At 42.0% G+C, this 21561-nt stretch overlaps 1 protein-coding gene across 1 annotated transcript in view; it reads right to left on the bottom strand.

Annotated features, from left to right (window-relative positions):
- Positions 1 to 21561, bottom strand: part of PRIMA1 (proline rich membrane anchor 1) — a 50445-nt gene that overhangs the window by 18472 nt on the left and 10412 nt on the right. The window contains exon 3 of the mRNA XM_054400632.1: positions 1720 to 1849. Coding sequence (XP_054256607.1) covers positions 1720 to 1849 — 130 coding nt within the window. The remainder of the gene's footprint in view (positions 1 to 1719; positions 1850 to 21561) is intronic.

Genomic DNA, 21561 nt, shown 5'->3' on the forward strand with positions numbered 1-21561 from the left:
AGACACAAATTGCCCTGGAGGGCTGATGCCCCTGTACATGTATGTTGCATCCTTGGCAGAAAGAATTCACTATTTGGCACTAGGCAGACTAATATAACAGCTGGTTTCGAAACTAATACAGCTTTCCACATGGAATTGGATCTATCCCCTACAAGTAGCCAATGGTAGATTAGGAATTACAAGAGATTTTGCACTGTGGTCCCAGTTCAACTGGGCTTCAGTTCCAGTCTTCCACAGATAATTTTTAAAAGTGCAGCCACTACCAAAAGCTAAAAGTGAAGGCTTTCCAACTCCACCAAACTAATAAGCATTCATTTTAGCTAAACTAGAATAGCAAAGATGCTTAAGTAAATTTAATAAGAAATTAAATACAGACTTCTGTCTTCTTGTTTGAATTCTCCCTTTTTGATGATCTTGGATGCACTACCCTTCAAATGCTGCATAAATTTTTCAGACAACCACAAAATATGTGCAGTGCTCCACTGTTAGGATATCCTGGCTGAGGCACATCAAAAATCTTACAATTGTTTTGCACGCAGATTCGGTGACCCCTGCACCGAATATCACTCAAAATGCACAAGATTGAAAAAAAACATCATTTTATGCAAGCTGCAATGCAGATGTTACTGCTCTATCTCATGAGAGTTATGGGTTCTATCCTGCATTCTCTACTGCAGGCTGTGTCACTCTGCTGTGCCAACAGCTCCTGTTCAAGACCCTCATGATATAAAACAGTGACATCACAAAGCCAGAACTGCTGGGTGTTGCCAGAGCTGTATTGAAATCATGAGAGGAGGAAAGAAACTCCATCCATCCAATTCCCACAAGTTACTTTCTTCTGCAAATCAATGCTTTGGTCTTGCAGTCGGAGCCTTCATATAGAAATGTTCAGTTATTGTCTTTTTCCAACAGAAATATGCAATATTTTTTAGGTGAAGAAATTATTCCTGCTCCCATTTTTCAATGTAACCAAAGTCAAAACTTTCTAACTACTGGAGGCCTATGCAAGCACATCTATTGCAAAGACAGTGTACTCAAAATAGTTTCCACACACAGTTTTGGATTCATGTATGGTTTTACATGAAAAGAGACAGGGTTTGGATTTGATTCTGGAGGTGACAATTTTGAAGGAAGAAAAAATTGCAAGTGGAGTCCCCAAATAAAAACATTACACAGTTTGAGTTAGAAGAGCTTGATCAATTTAAAATGCCACAATTAGTGATGAGTCTGAGCCAAAAATCTCACATCCCACATGAAAATTTTGAATACTACCAGAAGTAGCTAGGCCAGTGTTTCCTACCTCTACAGTGATGACTCTGAGCCAAAAATCTCACATCCCACATGCAAATTTTGAATACTGCTAGAAGTGGATAGCCCAGTGTTTCCTACCTCTACACTCGGCAAGACAAAGCTATCAACATTCCCCAATAACTTGCAACACTTTAACTTTGGAAAAGTTCTTATTAATCTGCACATTGTGGTTCTCTCCTATTTCTAGCTTTTTCCTCCTCACACTCATGACTGTGCACTGAACTTCACCCTTTACACCAGAAGGATACATTATAAAAAAAGCCACTTCCTAATGAAAACACAAGTTAACTACGGAATGCATTTTGCCTTTAGGATTCCTTTAAACAAAACAAGGTGTCAAGCAAGTCTTGGGTCAACCTTTATGGGGTTGCATTTCCCTAAACAAATTAAAAGTGTCTGGAATCTTACCTTTTTATGGCTTTGTAGCAAATGATGACAACTACGAGGAGGAACACTAGTGTGGCACAGCATACTGCAATGATAATAACCAGGCCTGGCCACCAGGTCTCTTCAGTGGGACAAAAGGTAGACTTGGGAGCTGTAAAGAGTGTAGAAAAATGCATGAGTTCTCCCAAATGAACAGTGCATCTGTAATCAGGTATGCTCAGTCACCCGTGCAATAGCACTATGCCAGGTCCACAGAGGTTATTTCACCTGTAGGAACCTTTTTTTTTTCCCCCCAAGCAATCAGCTCCTCTGTTTGGTAACAGATATTTCTTGTCATGGTTTCCAGATGGCCAAGTCCACTGTGTCAGTGTTGTCCACAACCTGGTGCTGAGCAAAAAGATGAAGGGCTCAGCTCTGCTACTTGTGGGAAACCTCTTCTCTCTCTGCATTTGCCAGCTCCTTTTGCATCAGACTGAGTTTTAGAGAGAGCCATTATGCTGATAAGAGTAGACTTTCAAACTGAATTAGGGGAGGTTTTAGAGGGATCCACAGCAGAGCCTACTAATCAGTATTTCAGCTTCTATCATTGGAACAGGGAAGGGGGACTATTTTTACAAGAACCAGAATTTATTGCATTTATTAATTACTCTTAGAGGAATATAGCTGACAAGCTTCTTTCCTATTCCTCTGTCTTTGAATTCTAAGTCCATTCTTTCCTATTCCTCTGTCTTTGAATTCTAAGTCCATTCTTTTTCATTCATCTGTCTTTGAATTCTAAGTCCATTCTTTCCTATTGCATTGTCTTCAAATTCTAAGTCCAATAGTTAAGAACTATTAACATTAAGAAACCTTCACTTGTGAAAAGATAAGCAATTATTATTAAATTTTTCTTATCCAATTTATGGCTATAATTGTCTATGTAAGTATCACCCAAAACAAGCAATATTTTCCATCAGAAGGAATACTAGAAGCAATATTTTCCATCAGAAGGAATACTAGTGGCATTTAGCTAAAATATTTTCCTACATGGCTGTATTTCTGTTCCCACACTTAGAGGAGACACATTTCCTGAAGGACAGTGAGCAACAACACCATGAGCAGTATCAGTGTACTGCAGAGGGGGAAGAAACCCTTAACACAGTGTGTGCAACCACATAAACTCCATGAGAATTTGTGTCACCTTAAATGAAGTTCAATAATGAATCAGTAAGCATGGGTGTCTAACTCTACATGTTCAGTTAAGTAGGGGAGAGAAATATAGCAAAAGGCTTCTATTCCCTGCCCCCCCACCCCCCTTTTTTTAAAATTATTTGATCTGATCTCTCCTGTATTCTGAACTTCCCATCATACACATCATAAATAGCTGCACAAGTTAAAATGTCATCACACTTGATCACACTTGCATCATTTACTGTGATCCAACATCTATGAAGAGAGACTGAGATCCCTGGAGCTGTTCAGTCTGGAGAAGAGAAGACTGAGAGGGGATCTGATCAATGTCTATAAATATCTGAGGGGTGGGTGTCAAGTGGAGGCCAGGCTCTTTGTGGTGGTGCACAGTAATAAGACAAGGAACAATGGATACAAACTTGAACATAGAAGATTTCACCTCAACATGAGAAGAAACTTCTTTACAGTGAGGGTGACAGAGCACTGGAATGGGTTGCCCAGGGATTTGTGGACTCTCCTTCTCCGGAGACTTTCAAAACCCACCTGGATGTGTTCCTGTGCAGACTACCCTAAGTGATCCTGCTCTGGCAGGGGAGTTGGACCTGATGATCTCTTGAGGTCCCTTCCAACCTTTAATATACTGTGATACTCTGATCTCCTGTGTCTCCTGTGTTTGATCAGGAAAAGACATACATATACCCTTAGGTTAATGCTCATTAGGTTAAATCCTGAAATGCACAATTATTGAGAAAAGATTTTTTTTTCTGGTTGCATGACTTATAGAAAAATTGGCAACATTCACAACAAGAAATCCACAGGAGACCCTTACAAAAAGACTAAGTAAAGAACTATGTGAAGCAATCAAAATAATAAAGGCAACAGGTTGATAAATCATAGGCAGTTCAGCATTTGGTGGCACACACTATCAGTATGATCATATTTGTCCAGCAAATATTGCCTTCAATTTATTGTGCATATGTTGACTGTATAGGGTGTGTATGTTTATGGATTTTTTTGCCTGTAGGAGAGAAAAATAAAGGTCAAAGATTAAGTAATTTGAAGGACTAGTTCCTGGCTCGTCTTCTGACAATGTGTCAAATCCTGGACTATCTCAGCAACTGAATTTCTACTTTATTACTGAGTCAACTGCAACAGGGCTGCTCTCAACCTCTTCATCCTCCAGCCTGTGTCCCTTTATATAATGGGAAGCCCAAGCCCAGTCTGCACAGATGCCTCTGTGTACAGTTGGGAAATTCATCTGAGAGGGGGAATTTCCCACAGAGCTAGCAAGGTGCCTGGAAAGTGCCATGTGCTCAGAGAGGTACCTCTTGGTGGGTACCTCTGAGCTCTTGATGTTAGGGAGGTGTTGATGTCTCTGACGCCTCAAGCTGGGGTTCACAGCTCTGCTCCCTGGGGAAGCCCAGGTCTGGGGAGGCTCTCTGTCCTGTACCTGGGTCCCAGACCCCCACTTATTGCCTAGAGTACAGAAAAAACAGCTTGCACCTGCAGGGGAGGGGAGGAGGGTAGGGGTAGGGGTGGGGGGCGGGTGTCTGAGCCCACATGTGTCATGCCATTGATGATGAGAAATTATCCTGAGGTGAGGACATCCTCTTGCAACTGTGCCACTTTGCACAGAAAGCACTGCATTTCTCAGGCACTCTCTGGAGGAGCAAAGACATAGGTCCCAAACTCTCCTCTAAGATACTGAAATTATAATGAAAAATGCTGAGTAGGCGATGTCTCCAACTACCTAAAACAACGACAATGTCTGATTATTTAATCATCTTATAAAAGCTTTGACAAAATGCAGGAAAACAATTTTCATGGCTGTTTCCTTCTTTGCATCACCTCTTTCAAATCCATTATAAACCTCTAAAAGGTGTATGGATTCAGAAACAAACAGTGTCCTTTCCCTTGTTGTGTAAAGGAACAACAAGCCACACACTGTTTTCATTCAGTATACAGGGAGTAGAGGACATCCCTGGGCACAGGGAGTTCCTTTGTCATCACCACAGGATTACCGAGAGCTGAGGGCTGGACAGCCTGTGTTTGCTCCTTTGGCACTCATGACTGGTCTCATGTGAGCAGCTTCAGCTGCTCAGAGCATTATATCCCCCTGATTTGACTAATTCCTGGCTGCTCTTCACTGGTCTCAAAATCAGCTGAATGGAGAAAGTGATTTTCACAGTGCCAAACAACTCGAGGTAAATTTACTTTTTCTCCTAAGCCCTGAAGTGTCTTTCTGAACATTGAACATGTGGTTGGGTGGAAAGTGGCAGGAAAGTGATGACATTTTAAAGAAGATAAGCAGAGTGAGCTAAGCAATCACAGAAATCTTGCCAAAATAATAAAAGTTCTTATTCAATTAATAAAACATTAAAATTTAAAAAAAAAATGCTAAACAACAGAGGTTTAGGAAAACACCTCTTATCAAACACATCTTGTCAAACTAACCAGAGATTTTCTGAGAAGATTAATGGTTTGGTAAATAGGTGTATTAGTGCTGGTGCAATACCTTTAAGCTTTGATATGACATTGACTTTATTCTGCATGATGTTTGGATTATTAAACTATAAAGCTCCACAGTAAGTGTAGCACACATAAACTGCGTTAATGGTATGTCTCAAAATCTAACTAGAGATGGAAAGTCACTACTGAAAGAATGTGTTTTTAGCAGTGACTCCCTCCTTCACCACAAAATTGGTTGATGGATACTGGTAGGGTTTCTAAATGACTCAACAGTGTACTTCAGTACATGTGGAGACTATGCATATTTAGATTAAAAATAGGCTAATTAGTGTCATTAAGAGTAATTATTCATTACAATAGCCTATCAGCTCAGGTGGAATATTTCCCTGAAAAATTTAGTTTAAGGTAGACTTTTCATTTTTCCTAAAACCAGTCTAAATTCTTCTGTAGAGGTCAGATTCAGAATAAGACTTAAGCAAGTAAAGGAAATCCTTTGTCTCTGGCAAGTCCACATGAGCACAATGCCTTTTCCCCTTTGTCCTTACAATTTATGAAGTACAGACCTTGGGTAGCTGTACTCTTAGAGGGCCAGCACCTTCTCCTACTCCAAACATCACCAGGACTAAATAAATAAAAGGAATAAATAGACCCGTTTCAGATGTACAGACTGGACTGAACTTATTGAAAACAAATTCGTGGAAAAGTACTTCCAGAGCGAAGGCATCCTGCAAATTATTTCACTTCCAAAAAAACTTACGCACTTGAGTTCTTTCACTAAGTTTGTTTTGAAGGCTCAGCATAAAGACATAACTCTGCTTCTAATGTTAGCAGGTATGTGTACACACATGGTTTTAGACAGAAATGTGCATACCAGGAAGATTAGCTGAGCTACAGAGGGTTTCCCTTAATGTCCAGGCACAAAAATAGAGGTTGTGTCACTGGAAAGGAAGTTTCCATGAAATTACAAAGAAGCCTCTGATGTCTTTTTAGGAAATCTCAGAGTGGGTCACTCTCAAAATTGCCTGGAGCCATCAAACCCCCAAAACTGTGATGAAACTGTTTTAATCTTCTGGATTAAGCATTAAATTGTTTTGTGTATGCTATAAAATTGACACAGGCTTGTGCTGCCTGTGACAGAATACAGAAACGAGACTTGGAATCCTTGGATATGGCCTTAGGTTATCTTTAGTGAGCATGGCTATACTTCATAAAGCTCAGATTTTGGAATTTAGTACTCTCATCATTTATTTTGACTAGGGTTATCTTTCCATTGCAACATGGGTTGTAAGCTAATAGCTCTTCATTTGGGAATGCTGAGATACTAGGAAGCAACCACTAAGTCTGTCAGGAGACAGTAAGTATTCCATCATGAGGATTACACTTGGCAGATTTAGTGCTTCAGTGCAACCCTCAGCAGCAATGCTGCAGCAGGGAGCACGGATCAGGGCATCCCTTCCCACCAACTCTCACTCATCAGCCAGATCCACAAAGCAAAGCAATGGAAAACAAAACAGAAAACCCAAACCCAAACCAAACACAGGGCTGAGCTGGAAAATAGCTAAGGGAGGCAGTGAACCATGCTCCTATGTACAATCCCAGGGAAGGTATCTCTGATTGAGGTCTGAGTGTGTCAATCCACTTACAGGTTCAGTTCCAGGTAGCTGATGAGTGTGTGCTGATGTGATGTGCAAGAGTGACAGTGACCCCCCACACCTGTCTACAACAACAACAGCAACTTCATGCCTTAAAAGGAAGCATGCTTTCAAGATAAATCAGAACTGATTATTGTTTTTCCTCCTGCTCTTATTTCTGTTCTTGCAGAAGGTCAAGAGTGCTGGCGTAATCATCTTTATGAGACATCTGCCCATTTTTTAATATAGTATACAAACAGCAGGCTAAATCCTGCCATCTTTTTGCCTGCAGCGTTCCTCTTGTTATTGTAGGGCTGCCTGAATCAGCCATGCACTTTTAATTACCATGCTAGGAAGCAAGATTGGATTTTATTTTGAAGGCAGTTTCGTATTCTAAGGGCTTCAGTCATGTATTTTAAAGACACATTGATCTACTGGATAAGGTGGGGTTTGGGGTTCTAGTCTCATCCTGATTCTTATTAGGCTTATTATTTTGATATATTTCCATAAGTTGCATGCTGGCATCTCCATTCACAAGACAGAGAGAAGCCAGTAGTTCCTACAGCCATTATCACACTGGGATGCAGAAACAAGCTCAGAAAATGTGCAAAGGTTTAGATGTGATTTGAGATATCAAGGTATACAAAAAGACTCCCAGGACACTCCACTAGTTAAATACCTTCAGTTCTGGCAGGGGAAACCCTACAGAGGAACAGTTACACACCCACGGACACCAAAGTTCAGACACTTAGTCTATAAGCATTGTGTTGTTTAAAAGATGAGAAACAAGGAGAGACTTCACCACACACCCACATATTTTTTGAGAAAGCTGATTTCAGTGCTGAGCCTAAGGCCCTGTGTCTATTTTCACATAAGACTCTGCACTCCACCCAGCTGTGTAAACTCATCACAAAGTAAGTGGTGATTAACTTAATGCTGATTAACTTAATTATGCATTAAAATGAAGTCTCAGGCAGCTAATACAAAAGGGCCAAGAGTCCAAGTGAGGTAAATTAGTAGAAGTCGACCTACCCATGAGACTGGTGCCAGCTGAGGACCTTGTCCTAACATCTGCATGATGATGTTCCTAAGCACAGCTCCAAGTTTTGCCGAAGGTCAGGAGCTCAGTACCCAGAGCCCTGGAGGCTGTGGGTTCTCCAGGTGCAGGATTTGTAACCTAACCAGGGATGATGGACAGGCTGGATCCTGGATGGGCCAAGATCAGCTGTATGAGGTTTAACATGGCCAAGTGCTGGGTCCTGCACTTGGGTAACAGCAACACCCAGCAGTGCTACACAGGCTTGTGGCAGAGTGGCTCAAAAGGTGCCTGGCAGAAAAAGACCTGGAGATGCTGGTTTAGTGCTGGCTGAACATGAGCCAGCAGTATGCCCAGGAGGCCAAGGCGGCCAACAGCATCCTGGCTGGTATCAGGAATAGTGTGGCCAGCAGGGCCAGGGAAGTGATTGTGTTCAAGTACTCAGCACTGGAGAGACTGCACCTTGAATATTGTGTTCGATTTTGAGCCCTAACTACCAGACTGACATGGAGGTGCTGAAGCAGGTCCAGAGAAGGTCAACAAAGCTGGTGAAGGGTCTAGAGAACAAGTCTTATGAGAAGTGTCTGAGGGAACTGGAGTTCTGTAGGCTAGAGGAGACTGAGGGGAGACATCATTGCTATATATTAGGAAAAATTTCTTTACTGAAAGAATGGCCAGGCATTGGAACAGGCTGCCCAGGGAAGTGTGGAGTCACCATCCCTGGAGATGTTAAAAAAATGTGTAGACATGGCATTTCAGGACATGGTTTAACAGCCATGGTGGTGTCAGGTCAACAGTTGGATTTGATGATCTTCGAGGTAATTTCCAACCAAAATGATTCTATGATTCTATGATCTGTGAGTCATTGTCAGCTCAAGCATCTCCTCCTTGCTGAATTTGGACAGGTAGGAACTGCTACATATGAGTTTGGATAATCCACATGGGAAGAACATGCTGTGTCTACCTAGGGCTGCCAACAGCAAGAGGCAGCCAGCACGGGAAAAATAAATCCTTCAAAAGAGCTTTCTAATGAAGTTTGTGGTACTGCTAGACCTTGACACAAACATAGATCTTCAGGAAGTATTCCAAACGGCATTTCGGGAACAAAGTATGTGTTCCCTTCAAACTACATCCACTGACACTCTTGGATTTGAGGGGAAAATTTCCTGGGAGGATGGGGGAGCTGACCAGGAGATGTGGGACCTTGTTGCCTCCTGCCAGGGCAGAAAGCCATGCATGAGTGTGGCCACGCAGCAGATCCTCCACTCACCCCAGCCCCACACCTGCCCTGATGCACAGTCCCTGGGGCTTACCCATGGGCCAAGGGCTCACATTTATATTGCAACCACAGCTGCCCAGAGAAAGCAATTGGTGATCAAGCTCAAAGATGTGCTCACAGAAGGAAGGACTGCCATTTTCTACTGACAGATGGAGAGGCTTATCTAACAATGTCAGGTTTCTGCATGCTTTGAGAGAAACTCCCTGGTGTTTGTATATGTAGAGAGACACACAATGTATGTATGCATACTCATACCTGTACATGCAGAAAGGCTACCTATGTCTATTTAATCTATGTGTATAAAGAGGTGCACATGTGCAGCCATATAAATGAAACTTTTGCCAATATTTCTGTTAAATGTGTCTGTATTCTGAGTGGCTCCTCAGGATTAATTACTGAGTGTTTGGGACAGACTACATGAGAAACTCTACTGACCCTATAAGGACAGGCTTAAGGAATTGAGGTTCAGCCTGAAGAAGAGAAGGCTCTGGGGAGACCTTATAGTGGCCTTCCAATACTGACAGGGGCCCTGCAGTAAAGATGAGGAGGGACTCTTCATCAGGGAGTGTAGTGATAGGACAAGGGGTAATGGTTTCATACTGAAAGAGGAGCGATTTAGGTATTAGGAAGAAAATCTTTTCTGTGAGGCTGATGAGACTAGACCAGGTTGCATTGGAGAAGTTGTGGATGTCCCCTCCCTGGAATTGTTCAAGCCCAGGTTGGATGGGGCTTTGAGCAACCTGATCTAGTGGAAGGTGTCCTTGCCCCCCATGGCAGGGGGAGATAGAACTAGATATCTTTAAGAACCCTTCCAACTCAAACTATTCTGTGACTCTAATAATACCTTTTTTTAACCTCTCCCTCTTCCCTGCACTTGGGATTCCCTACATGGGCTGAACATATAATGGCAAACATTCACATTTGGAGCACCTTTGTATGTGTCTGAAATGATTAATTTTGAAGACACAGCAGCTATAAGATATGAATGGATACACTTCACTGTCTCCCTGGCAAGTACAAAAATCACCTCATCAACCTCGCTTCACAGTCATTGCCTGCAGACAACACACCTGGCCACACTCGAACTGCTGAAGGGAGATGCAGGAGCACATCAAATCAAATGCCAAAGGCAGTGTTGGTATCAACAGGAGTCCTGGGAGCTGGATCAGTTTCCCTCCTCAGCTGGGCAGCTGTAGCATCAGAGACAGCCTGCAAGAGGCCATAATCCTCTGCACTGCCTGCAGGCTGCACAGCAAACAGAGCAAAGACTGTGAATAGACTGAGGGAGAGGAAGGTAGAGGCATTCCCAGACTGTATCTACAGTGGATCCAAGACAGGAGGAGTTTGAGCAGGTCTAGGCTCAACCACACGAGCTGGTGGTGGCAACAGTCACCATTGTCAGCAGTATATGCACACAATCAAACCTTGCAGAAAGAAAAACTGGATATGGCCATAACTGCAACAGGGCAACTTCTTTGCTGCATGGTAAGCCATGGTCATAACCAACCCCATCTAGCTGCTGGCTGGAGAGCTTTCTACACAGACTGCTCCCCTCCTGACACCTCCATGGCAGTACAGTCTCGACGCCTGGAAGTATGAAATGACTTAGAGGAAATATTATAAGCAGACCATCTTAGAGGAGCAAGGCAGTGTCACATGCACTGCTGTGTGCTTGCCCTTCCAACCCAAACCATGCTTCTATGATGTTTAAGTGTCTGGTTCAGAGGTGCTTTGGCATTATAGCTTCTGGGTGCAACAGTTAGGATGTGGCCCCAGCCCTGCTGCTGCTTCCCCCTGCAAAGCAGAAATAAAGCAGGCTCCAAAAGAGAGATACAAACACTAGAGCAGTGTGGATTAAATCCAGCAAATACAATAAAATAGAGCTGTTTTGCTCAAACTGATGGCCACACTGTTACCTGATACTCTCCTTAGAGTTGGAGAAAAAGGAATGCAGGATGGGCAGCACAGAAAGCCAGACCTATTAACAGCCATCATTAACTTGGGGAACTGGGCCAGCACAGCAGGAATGAAAGGCAGGAATGGATGACAGCTTCAATAACAGATGAAGTCCACTTGAGGCAAGTTCATCTCCACAATGGAAAGGATTTGGATTACCATAGTCCCCAAGGAGCAGTGACCCAGAAAGCTTCTCTGCTGGACCTGTTCCCCTAGATCCCACAACAGAGTACAAGTACAAAAGGAAGATGCTGCCCAGCAAGAAAAGAACTGCAATGTCCTATCCCACTACCCTCTCCTCTCGAGCTGTAACTGTATATGTTGTGCAATAGATTGGCTTAAAGAAAATAAGAATCGCTAATTTTAGAGCAAATTTTGAAGCAGAAAAAAAAATCTAGGTGGGTTTTTTTTACTTCCTTAAATCTGATCCGTGCCATTCCTGTTGCTTACAATCTTAGGGTCATTTCCAGAGTGCCATGAGCTAGTTGTATAAACAACTATTTTCCAGGCAATAGTGGTGTGCTCAGCAGAAAGGCTGTCCTGATTTAGTGCCTCCCTGGAGTAGCTAGGTTAAATAATACTAGTGGAAATCAGCTATTCCTGTAGCAGATGATACTTCTGTTTATCACATTGTGTTGCAGACAAGTTTATATCATGCAGCTGCTCTGTGCATATGTTCCTACTACACTTTTAAGGGGGATATTGAAATCACTGCGCAGTGGGAACTTCTGCTATAATAAAAATGTGTGGGATGATGCTGGAGAAATTCCCTCCCCTGCAGCTTTGACACTGTAGATGCTGTTATTCTACGCTCTTGGTTCCCTCATCTCCTTAGTTTTCTCCCCCATTCTAAAAATATTTCCCTTCTGAAACAAGAAACATGCTCAGTTTTGTGCTTAATTGTGGAGACTGGCGCTTGCAGGAGGAAGAAAAAAGGGGCAGTTCTGCAGGAGTTTTAGGAAGGTCATGGGTGATAAGAGTAGCACACAGCTCATTACAAGAAACAGGACTGGAACTGTCAGTGCAAATACAGCCAGTGAAAAAGAAAGAAGCTGGCTGGGGGAGTTTTAAATGTGGTGTTTAGAAAGCTTGCAAGCTTTAGAAGTTATTGAAGCTGCATATATCTACATTTGGGGTTTGCAGTGAATTTCATGAACGCCCCATGTTGCTTTACTGTCTTGGTAGGTCTTAAGCAGCTGCTTTTCTTTGGCAGATTTGAGAGTCCTTTAGAAAATGTACATATCACTAGGATCACAATAAATATAATAGCAGGTGTAAGTATCAGCCACCCAAGCAGGAGAGAAGCACATTGTGAGGAAGCAGCTTGTGCAAAGTCACCGCAGCTCAGTGAAAAAGCCAAGAAACAAAATGTCTTTTGACTCCTGGCCAGTCCTACCCTCTGGATCATGTTGCCTCCACCTTAGGAGTAGATGCAAACTCTGGATTTGACCATAACTACATTACAGGGGTGGAAGCAGCAAACTCCCTAGCTGACTTGCTGGGCATGTGCCAAATCTCTGCCCCAAGCCAGCATGCTGACACCGTGCCCAGGAGCTCTGTGCAGCTGAAACCTATGGACAGAAACATCCTTTAAAATGACATGGAAGGGCTGGTTCTAAGCTTGTAGGATAACTTGTATTGGTTTTGCACAGCTACAAATATAAACTAGGATTTCAGTTCAGATTCCTACATGCTTATGGAAGGATGATGATGCATACAGAAGAGCAGTCAAAGGACTATCAAAAAAAGTCAGGAGGGAAAGTCTGTGCTCCAAATGATCGACAGGCTGAGAGCCAAATCTGCCAGCCTTAATCTTATTAGGTTGTTGGTGAAGCTGATGGGACCTGCCAGAACTGAAGTATGACCCCACAGATAGGAGCAAAACATGGTTTCAGCTGCCAAGGTCTTCTGGGGAAGAGCAGGGTTGGTTAGCACAAAGGGGGAGTCTGTTCTCTAAAGAATGATCTGCAGAAGGGGTAGCATTTGAAGGCCTTGTGGAAAAATGGCTTTTAAGGAGATTACATCATAACTAGACTCTGTGTTAACACTCGGCTCTGGCATTTATCTTTACAATGGAGGCTCACGTCAGCCACTGCCCTCTGATCTGACTTTGTCACATGTTTTTCTAAGCAGCAGTCTCCTCATGAGACACCATTTCTCCCCTGCCATCTGATTCTCCCTCAGCAAAAATAACAGAATTGTTTCTACCCTGATTAAATCACGCACTATTGGTTACTGTCCCAAGCAAATGCGAATTGAAGCTTGTGTCTTGCAAGGCAGCCTTCTCCTTGCAGCAACACGGTCATTCTGGAGAGCTTCATGAACACCAACACATTTCCTGCTCTCTGGAACAGTGCCATGCTGGGCAGCACCAAGACAGTCCTAGTGATATCCCCAGACAGTCCTAAGCACTGCCTCCCGATGAGAGTCGTCACTTAGGAGAACCCTGCTGTATTTGGTGACCTGCTTTCTGAAATGCAGGAGGCGTCAATCAGATTAGTGGGTATCTGGTGCCTCTAAGAAACAGGTCTCAAGTGCCGGAAAAATTGCTGTTAAATTAGTACCCTGGAATTTATTTTAGAAGGTGACCTGATTTCCAGAGGTTCTGAGCACTCAGAAAGCCAGGATGCTTTAATTTGGGTATGTATATATATATATATATATATATACAACCTTAAGTTTAATCTTCTGAGTTTTATGATACAGGCTTTATCCTCTCTTTCCTTAGGCAGAGTATCACTGTGTGTAGAAGACAGATATTCAGAGCTCTCAGGATGTGGGTTCCAGCCTCAGCTTTTGACCTTGCTTGTTTGGTGATTTTGGAAAGACTTTTCTCCCAGCCTGTTACTCTTTCTCCAGGGTGGGGACAGATCCAATTTCTTTCAAAATGCAGGGAATAACAAAGAAGTGCAACAAAAAGGCTGCATGTCATCACTGTTGTTATTACTTTCTCAATTCTGTGATAGGGTACTTCACCTGTATTTCTATAAGAACTAGCTGTATTTCCCTGACCTTCTCATCAACTACCTATTGAGCAAACACAGCAATGAGGCCATGTTATATGGCAGAACAACAGGAGTACGACACTGACCTAGGGACAGTAATTTCTCAGTTCTTTTGAACAGAGGCACAACTGAGAGACACAGAGATGTGTCAGCACAGTACCATCCACTTCATTGCACGAACACACATTTTGCCTCTCCAGTGGTGAGTGATGCACAGAGAGTGCCAGCTATTCTCCAGAGGGAAAGTATCAGGGCTGAGGGTCATCTGCTTGCTCTAGAAAACTGTGGGACCTCATCATATTACAGCAGTGAAAAAACTATCTTGGAGAAAAGAGGCCTGAAATCACTGAACCTCCATGTTAAGTCTGTCTTTGCCATTTCAGCATTCTGATACCTGAAAACATATCAGCATTTTTCTATCAGTATTCAACAAGCAATGCAGGCAAGCATGCACACACACATGCAGGTATCAGTCTAGTTCCCTCTTCTGTTCTGCTTTGGCTGGCACAGATTTTCTAGAGAGCATTTAACAATGAATATGATACAAAGAGGTGAGTGAACTCCCCACAAGCTTTAAGGATGACCTTGACACCTGTAATAGGCTGTAATCAGTTTTGCAGACCCAGTGCCACAGCCCACCCCTTGCCAGTATGCCTGTCCCATGACTGCTTTTGAGAGGAGCCAGTCGACCACCCCACTGTGTTAGGCTTTGGTTTCCTTGCTGCATCTTATAACAAAGTTGAAAAAATTCAGAAGCTTCTATTTTGGCATTTGCTGCAGAGGGCCTCCTGTCCACTAAGACCCACAGAGCTCAGCGCAAGCCTGAGCAGCTTCAACATGGACAGGAGGAGGTTTGCTGCTGTGAATCAAGTATGTGGAGACTTCTCAAGCTTCCTGGGAAAAGGGCCACCTTTGCTTTTACAGCATTTAACACCAGACAAAAGTAGGGACCAGTGAAAGCGGTAAAGTGTCACTTCCAAACTGGAGCTCACTGGGGACAAGAGATGCATTCCCCCACAGAGCTCTCCTCCATCACATGAAAAATATTATGTTCCAGATCCACTGCAGTAAGATACATAAGAGGAAGTTGTCTGGACAGTTGTCTACTCCAGTCAAGCTAGCTTTCTTTCAGGCTGTTTCAGAGGCTGTTATAAGGGTAGAAGACAGGCTCATCAGCAGCTGCAAACTATTTCAGAGAGAGACAGACTCCTGCCTGGGGCTGTGCATCTAGAGAGGACATCTCATGAAGAAATTACTTCCAGGGAGAAAAGACATGAGTAGAAAATTTTTAGGTGTTAAAAGTCCTTAAAAAGCTAGCCCTTGCTTTTACTGAGCCTCAGGCACCCTTGAATGAAATCCATTCCCCAACAAGGGCTGTGAAGGCAGGTATAGCTGAGCCTGTTAAGGTACTGCTGGTAGTGGCACCCATATGGACACTGCAGGTACATACAGCGATAGCCCTTCCCGGCTGTTAATTTCCATATCTGCTGATGTATCCTCCTTTGTCAGGGTTTTGTTGAAGCTGTGTCATCACTGACAGAGGAGAAATAAGGCATGACATAGTGCTGGTTTGCACCATGGGTTCTTGTCAGCCCCTCAGGCTGCCTCCTTTCTTTCATCACCACACAGTGATGGCACAGCCAGAAGCTCTGCCCCTTGCTCCCAGCACAGTGAATGCCTTATCTTCCTTGCTGTGTGTGGTGGTGCAGCCTCCTCTTTGATGAGCGGCAGGAGTGATCAATTCTGTAACAAACTCTGTCCCTTTCTGAGCCTAAAAATAATTATAATCTTCTGTGCCTGACATTCACTAGGTTCAAATCTGAAGTTTACAGAGGTGAAACAGTATCTCCATTACAAATAGGATAACTCTGAGTGGATGATAGGGTAGTTGACTCCCTTGGGATCTCCCAGCAGGTCGACGGCAGAGAAATAAGCAGTACCTTGGACCCTCTTTTTGCTGTTCCCTGCAAGGTGGGCAAGTTGCCTCATTTGTGGAAGCCACAGTATGTCAACATCAAGTCATGTGAAAGCTCATCCATCTTCCAGCTCTTGCAGTAAACAGGCCTTCAAAGGAGGGATGATATATGTTGAAATTCAAAAAAGTGAAATATGATTCTGGAAGTCTAAGCTCCTACACAGACAACCAGTCTTTTGTCAGCAAATGATTAATAAGACACCTCAAGGCTGGCAGATTCAATCCCACAGAAAGATGACAGATTTTCTTGGCGTAATGGAATTAAGGTCCAGATTTGCACAACTTCTTCAAACTGAACAGTACTCATGCAAGTGCACCATCAAAGTCACAGGCTATGAAATGTCAGTAAACTTCAGTGCTACTGGTATATTTAAGATATTATCTCTTAGATCCTCAGTGGCTTTTTAAAGAGTTCAGGAACCTCCAGATAACAGCAAAGATTGGACAAGCCTCGTACCTTAGATCTGAAACTTTCTCAAAATTAGCGCCTTCAGGGAAACCAGATACAAAACCAGTTTCACACAACTGGAGATTGAATTTCCTAAGATAGATTGTGGAAGACTTGGAAATACTTGAAATATTTTCCTAAAGTGTTAGCAGCAGCAATTTCTGAGGCACCAGTTTATGTCCATCTTGGAGAAACAAACCGTTTGTCTGTCAGGCATTCAGACACTATATGGAGAGAATGACTATAATAGACTTGTACTTTAAACTGGCAAGTACAGTTGGCTTTAAAGAATTCACTTTACAAAGAAAGCCATACTGCAAATTGTATGTCTGAGTTTTAGGGAACAGCCAGCTGACTACATAGCAGATAATTCTGTTAGTGTACAGCACCTACATACATAATCCCCGTTTGATATTGCACAGATTATTCCTTTTATTATTTTAATGCTCAGTTATTGCTGGAAGTAAAGGATACAGCTAACACTTAAAAATGTCCCTGAGGAGACCAGTTAATAAGTCCCCTATCTAGTGCACTCAAGTTCCTTTTCCAAATTGTATTCATGTTCAACTTAATGGAAATGAAATTGATGAGCCAGCTAGAGTACAATGGAACTGAAGTGTGAAATGACTTCCAAACCAGGGGTAAATTTAATTTTCTTAAAAATATTGTTGCATTTACCAACTAATAAATTTTCGTTCATTGTCTATAAAATATAGAATACTTAAAATGGCAATGACATTGCATTAACAGATCAAGTCATTTCACCATGCCAAATGCCCACCATGAAGTCTTTGATCACCACCCAGAGCACATTTGTAACTCTGAAAGCTAAAAGACAAGGCAAAAGCCTTAGGAGTCACCAAAGCAAGTGATCTGGTTGCTGATCGCTATTTACCCTTTTCTCAAGCTCTACACAGAAGTCTGGACCTGCACAGGTAGGCCAGCTTTTGCTCACCATCACTCCCTGCTGCAGCCAGTGCTGGAGAATGATGCCTCTACACCGAGATTAAGCACCTACAGCTTGCCAGATCAAACCCAGGGTTAAACCATTAGCTTTGCTCCGCTGCTAGTCATTTCCTTTGACAGCAGATATAAAATAAGATTATGCATTGCTTCCAGAAGGAAAGGAAAATGTCCAGGGATGATTCAGTAGAATCTGCTCCATTGGTGAATGACCAGTTTAATAGCAGCAGTGCTCCTGGTAAAAGTCCAGTGTTTGCCAAGGAACAGATTTTTGTGTGAAGTATTTCTAACCAATGAACTGATGAAATATCAGCTCCATTTAAAAGACCCTTCAGAATTATAAACTGATTCACTTTAATAACAATGTGGAATTCACAATTTGTTATTATATATATATGTGGTTATAATGTGATATGATTCACTAATGGAAGTATTAAATTAACTTGCATAATCATTAATGACAGTGTTTGGCAGTGGCATCAGTTATTAACCTATGTTTTTACTATATTAATGGACACTATATACTTACTTTGGGATAACATCCCAAATCTTCAGACTGCTTCCTTGATCTGCTACCTCAACATAACAATAACCTGTAAATTACAATCACACAGGCATTGCAACACATTTGCATCACATTTATGATAAAGATAATGCAGAAAACCATCACACAAACATATACTTCTGTGGATCTGCTTTACCGAGGTCAGCTGCCTAGCACTCCCTGCCAGAACAGCTTGTGCCAAATAAGAGTTTTCTTCTGACTTGTGGAGATGAGACACAACTCCTTCTGCCATGGGCAGGGGAACCTACAATTACTTGTAAATCAGCAGCCTCTGACTCATCAGTAATTTCACTGAAGATTTCTGATCTTCTTAATCAGTGAAATGGTAGGCATGTACAAATGGGCTGCCAACCACACAGGGAATTAATCTCTTCACTTCAGTCAACTCCTTTTTCTTTAAAAGAAATAAAAATCAAGCTGTTAGAGTATACAAAGTATACAAAGGACTGTTCTACTGCAGAATTAAAGATATGATGATGCTTTTTTTTTTTTTTTCCCCCAAAATTGGACAATGCTTTTACTCTATAGGTAACAGAATTCCCCCTGATTCCTGAATTGCAGTAGCTGGCCTAAAGCCCTTCCTTTTAAATCCTTCAAAATGTATGAATAAGTATCAATTCAGGAGTGTCACTTTTTCCATAATATGGATTTATTACTGCACAAAAAATCCACATCCTACCTACAAGGTCCCAGAGCAGGGGGGAAGATTCATTATTTGCTTAAATAAAAATTAGACTTTACAAAACACTTCAGAATATATTTTGGTGAAAAACTCAATCTGGGAAAGCAATGGAAACTGTGATTGATAGTCTGATCCAACCTGTGGTTTAGAAAGAGAGACAGAGAGTTTACAACAGCCCAATATGAGGAGACGTTAAATGCTTGAGTGATACCAGAATCCTACCATGGAAGTATTAGCATGAACTTACTTGCTTTCTAATCACTAGTCTAGTTTCTCAGACTTAATATAACATCCCAGATGTCCAAACTATTTCAGACTTCTTATTTGATTGTTGTTTAATAAACCTCCTCACCCTAAATAATTGTCTCATTTTGACTTGGATTTGAGGACTTGTAACTTTAATTCCTATGCCATAAATAACTGTGCTAAATGCAAAAATTACCAGGGTTTTAAAGCCTCTGTTGTCTATAGTGATAAAACCAGAGATGCCTGCACTTTGAGGCAGGAAATCTAATAACTGCATTTCTGATTTAGGTGGGTGAATTCTGCCTAAATCTCATCTTGGATTCTTAATGTCTGTGTTCATTGTACTAACAGAGGAAGTAGTGTCTGTGATATGGAAACAACATGATGGGGACCTGGACTAGACTCTGCTTGTGTCATCATCCATGACTCCAGGCTGTAGGAAGGATTTCAGTTTAGGTTTGAAAGCTTAAAAATCCTACTGCTGGTTCTTAAGAGTGGATGTGGGAGAAGACAAGAACTAAATTTTGGGTTTGCTTTGTAAATTACAAACAATGTTCTCACAGAAGACTGCAATTCATAGTATGACAGCTGTGTTACCAAAACTGAAAGGGCTTCCCTGTTTCAGCATTCTGCTGGCATTTAAAAAAAATCACTGTCTAGACCAGACTTGTGGTAAAACAATATTCTCTCACAGTAGCTGTCATTATCATAAATGCCTTGGTGTAGGAGATGATGTGCCTCCTGCCGCTTTGTTGCTACTGTGGTTCTCTCTCCTTGCTGTTTAGTTTTTGTAGATGCTGTTATATGAAGTGTAAAGGAAAACACCTTTCCCAAATTATAAAACAAAATCACCCCATCCATTTACTACCAATTCCTTTGGGCATCAGAACTTGCAAGAAGTTAATACAAGATTCTTCAAGTGTGCCCAAATATCTGAAGATTATTCAGAACCAGTTCTTCTGGCAGAAAGGTGGTAGGTAAAGGCTGGTCCTAAGGCCAGCTCAAAGGGAAACTTAAGTCAGATATCTTAGAGATGCTCAGCTCCATACTGCATCAACTGCCCACAGCAGTTGTGGTGGTTTCCAGACAGTATTCAATTCAGTTTGCAATCACAGTTCTCCCTCAGCTCCTGGAGAACAATCGTAGACTTCTGCCAAGGACAAAAGTCCTTTCAACATTGTGCAGGCAAGAACATCAACATGTATACCTGCGTAGTACAAGAAGCATCAGGACCATGCTCAGCTTTCCTACTTGAATGATTATGTGGAGACAGTGGTCAGCATGAGGCTCAAACTCATTCTCTGGATCCATACTAGATCACCTTGTGCATTCTACCACCTGCATATGGGTTGTCAAAAAGCTTAAGAAAAAAAAATTTCTTACTCCCTTACGTCCAAGAGCTGTATGATTTTTAGTTCTATAACAAGAAGGTCCCATTGTGGAAGGCTGTGTTTGTAACAGTCAGCAAGCCAAGTATGCACATTTTAGTTGCTTGCAACCTACGCACATTTTAAGGAGCTCCAGACTGTTCCTGTATTTAGATTCCTACCTATATACACACATTGTGACCATCTGTTATGAAAGACCTGAATGTCTTCAGCTTTCCTACTTGCACTGAAGGGATGCTGTACACTTTCTGAAATTAAACTATACATCTGTGCTCAGATAGTTGCCAAAAAGTTGCGTCCTTCCTGCAGTTGGACGTTTCTACTTTGGCATTTTCACCAGCCCAAATAATTAGTTAATTAGAGGCACTATCTCCAAAGATAAAGATTTCACCTTGAAAAACAAAATCATACAATGTTATATGGTATCATAGAGATTAGAGTCCTCTGCAGTGATGTCATTCACTTTGGCTCTGCACTTACTTGATTGTACTTTATCTCTACTGACAGCTCAGGACAAACTTTCACTGAGATCAGGAGCTCTAAAGACCTCACTGTGTACCTACATGTAAGCATCCAACGAGTCAGAGGTTGATTCAAGTAATACAGACTCAGATGTACTAGTACAGCTTATAATATTTTCAAATATTAGGGTTAGGGTTTATTTAAGTTCCCTCCTCTGAGTTTAGACTGAAGTAATGTTTGACTGGACACTTCCATCATCCAGAGGGCAGATGGCAATAGCATGATCTCCTCACCCAACATGGGAGACGGGTAGAGCAGAGATAATAAGTATTGCTAACCAGCGAGGAGTCCAGGTGAAACATTCTACCATTTTGAAGAAGACACTTCTGAAATGTTTTTTCCTCAAATCTTACACAAGTTACAACTGATACTGACTGCAACATTTGTCCAGCTCTAACCCTTTTCTGTTCTGAAAGTCTACCTTCTACTTTAAAAGAAAATCCTTTCTTCTTTGCAATGCCCCTAGAGAAATCTGCATCCTCACTAAGCATTGAAGAGTTGACAACAACAGTATTTTAGGTTTTGAAG

This window comes from Indicator indicator, chromosome 4 (genome assembly GCF_027791375.1).
Source record: "Indicator indicator isolate 239-I01 chromosome 4, UM_Iind_1.1, whole genome shotgun sequence".
Classification (NCBI taxonomy): domain Eukaryota; kingdom Metazoa; phylum Chordata; class Aves; order Piciformes; family Indicatoridae; genus Indicator; species Indicator indicator.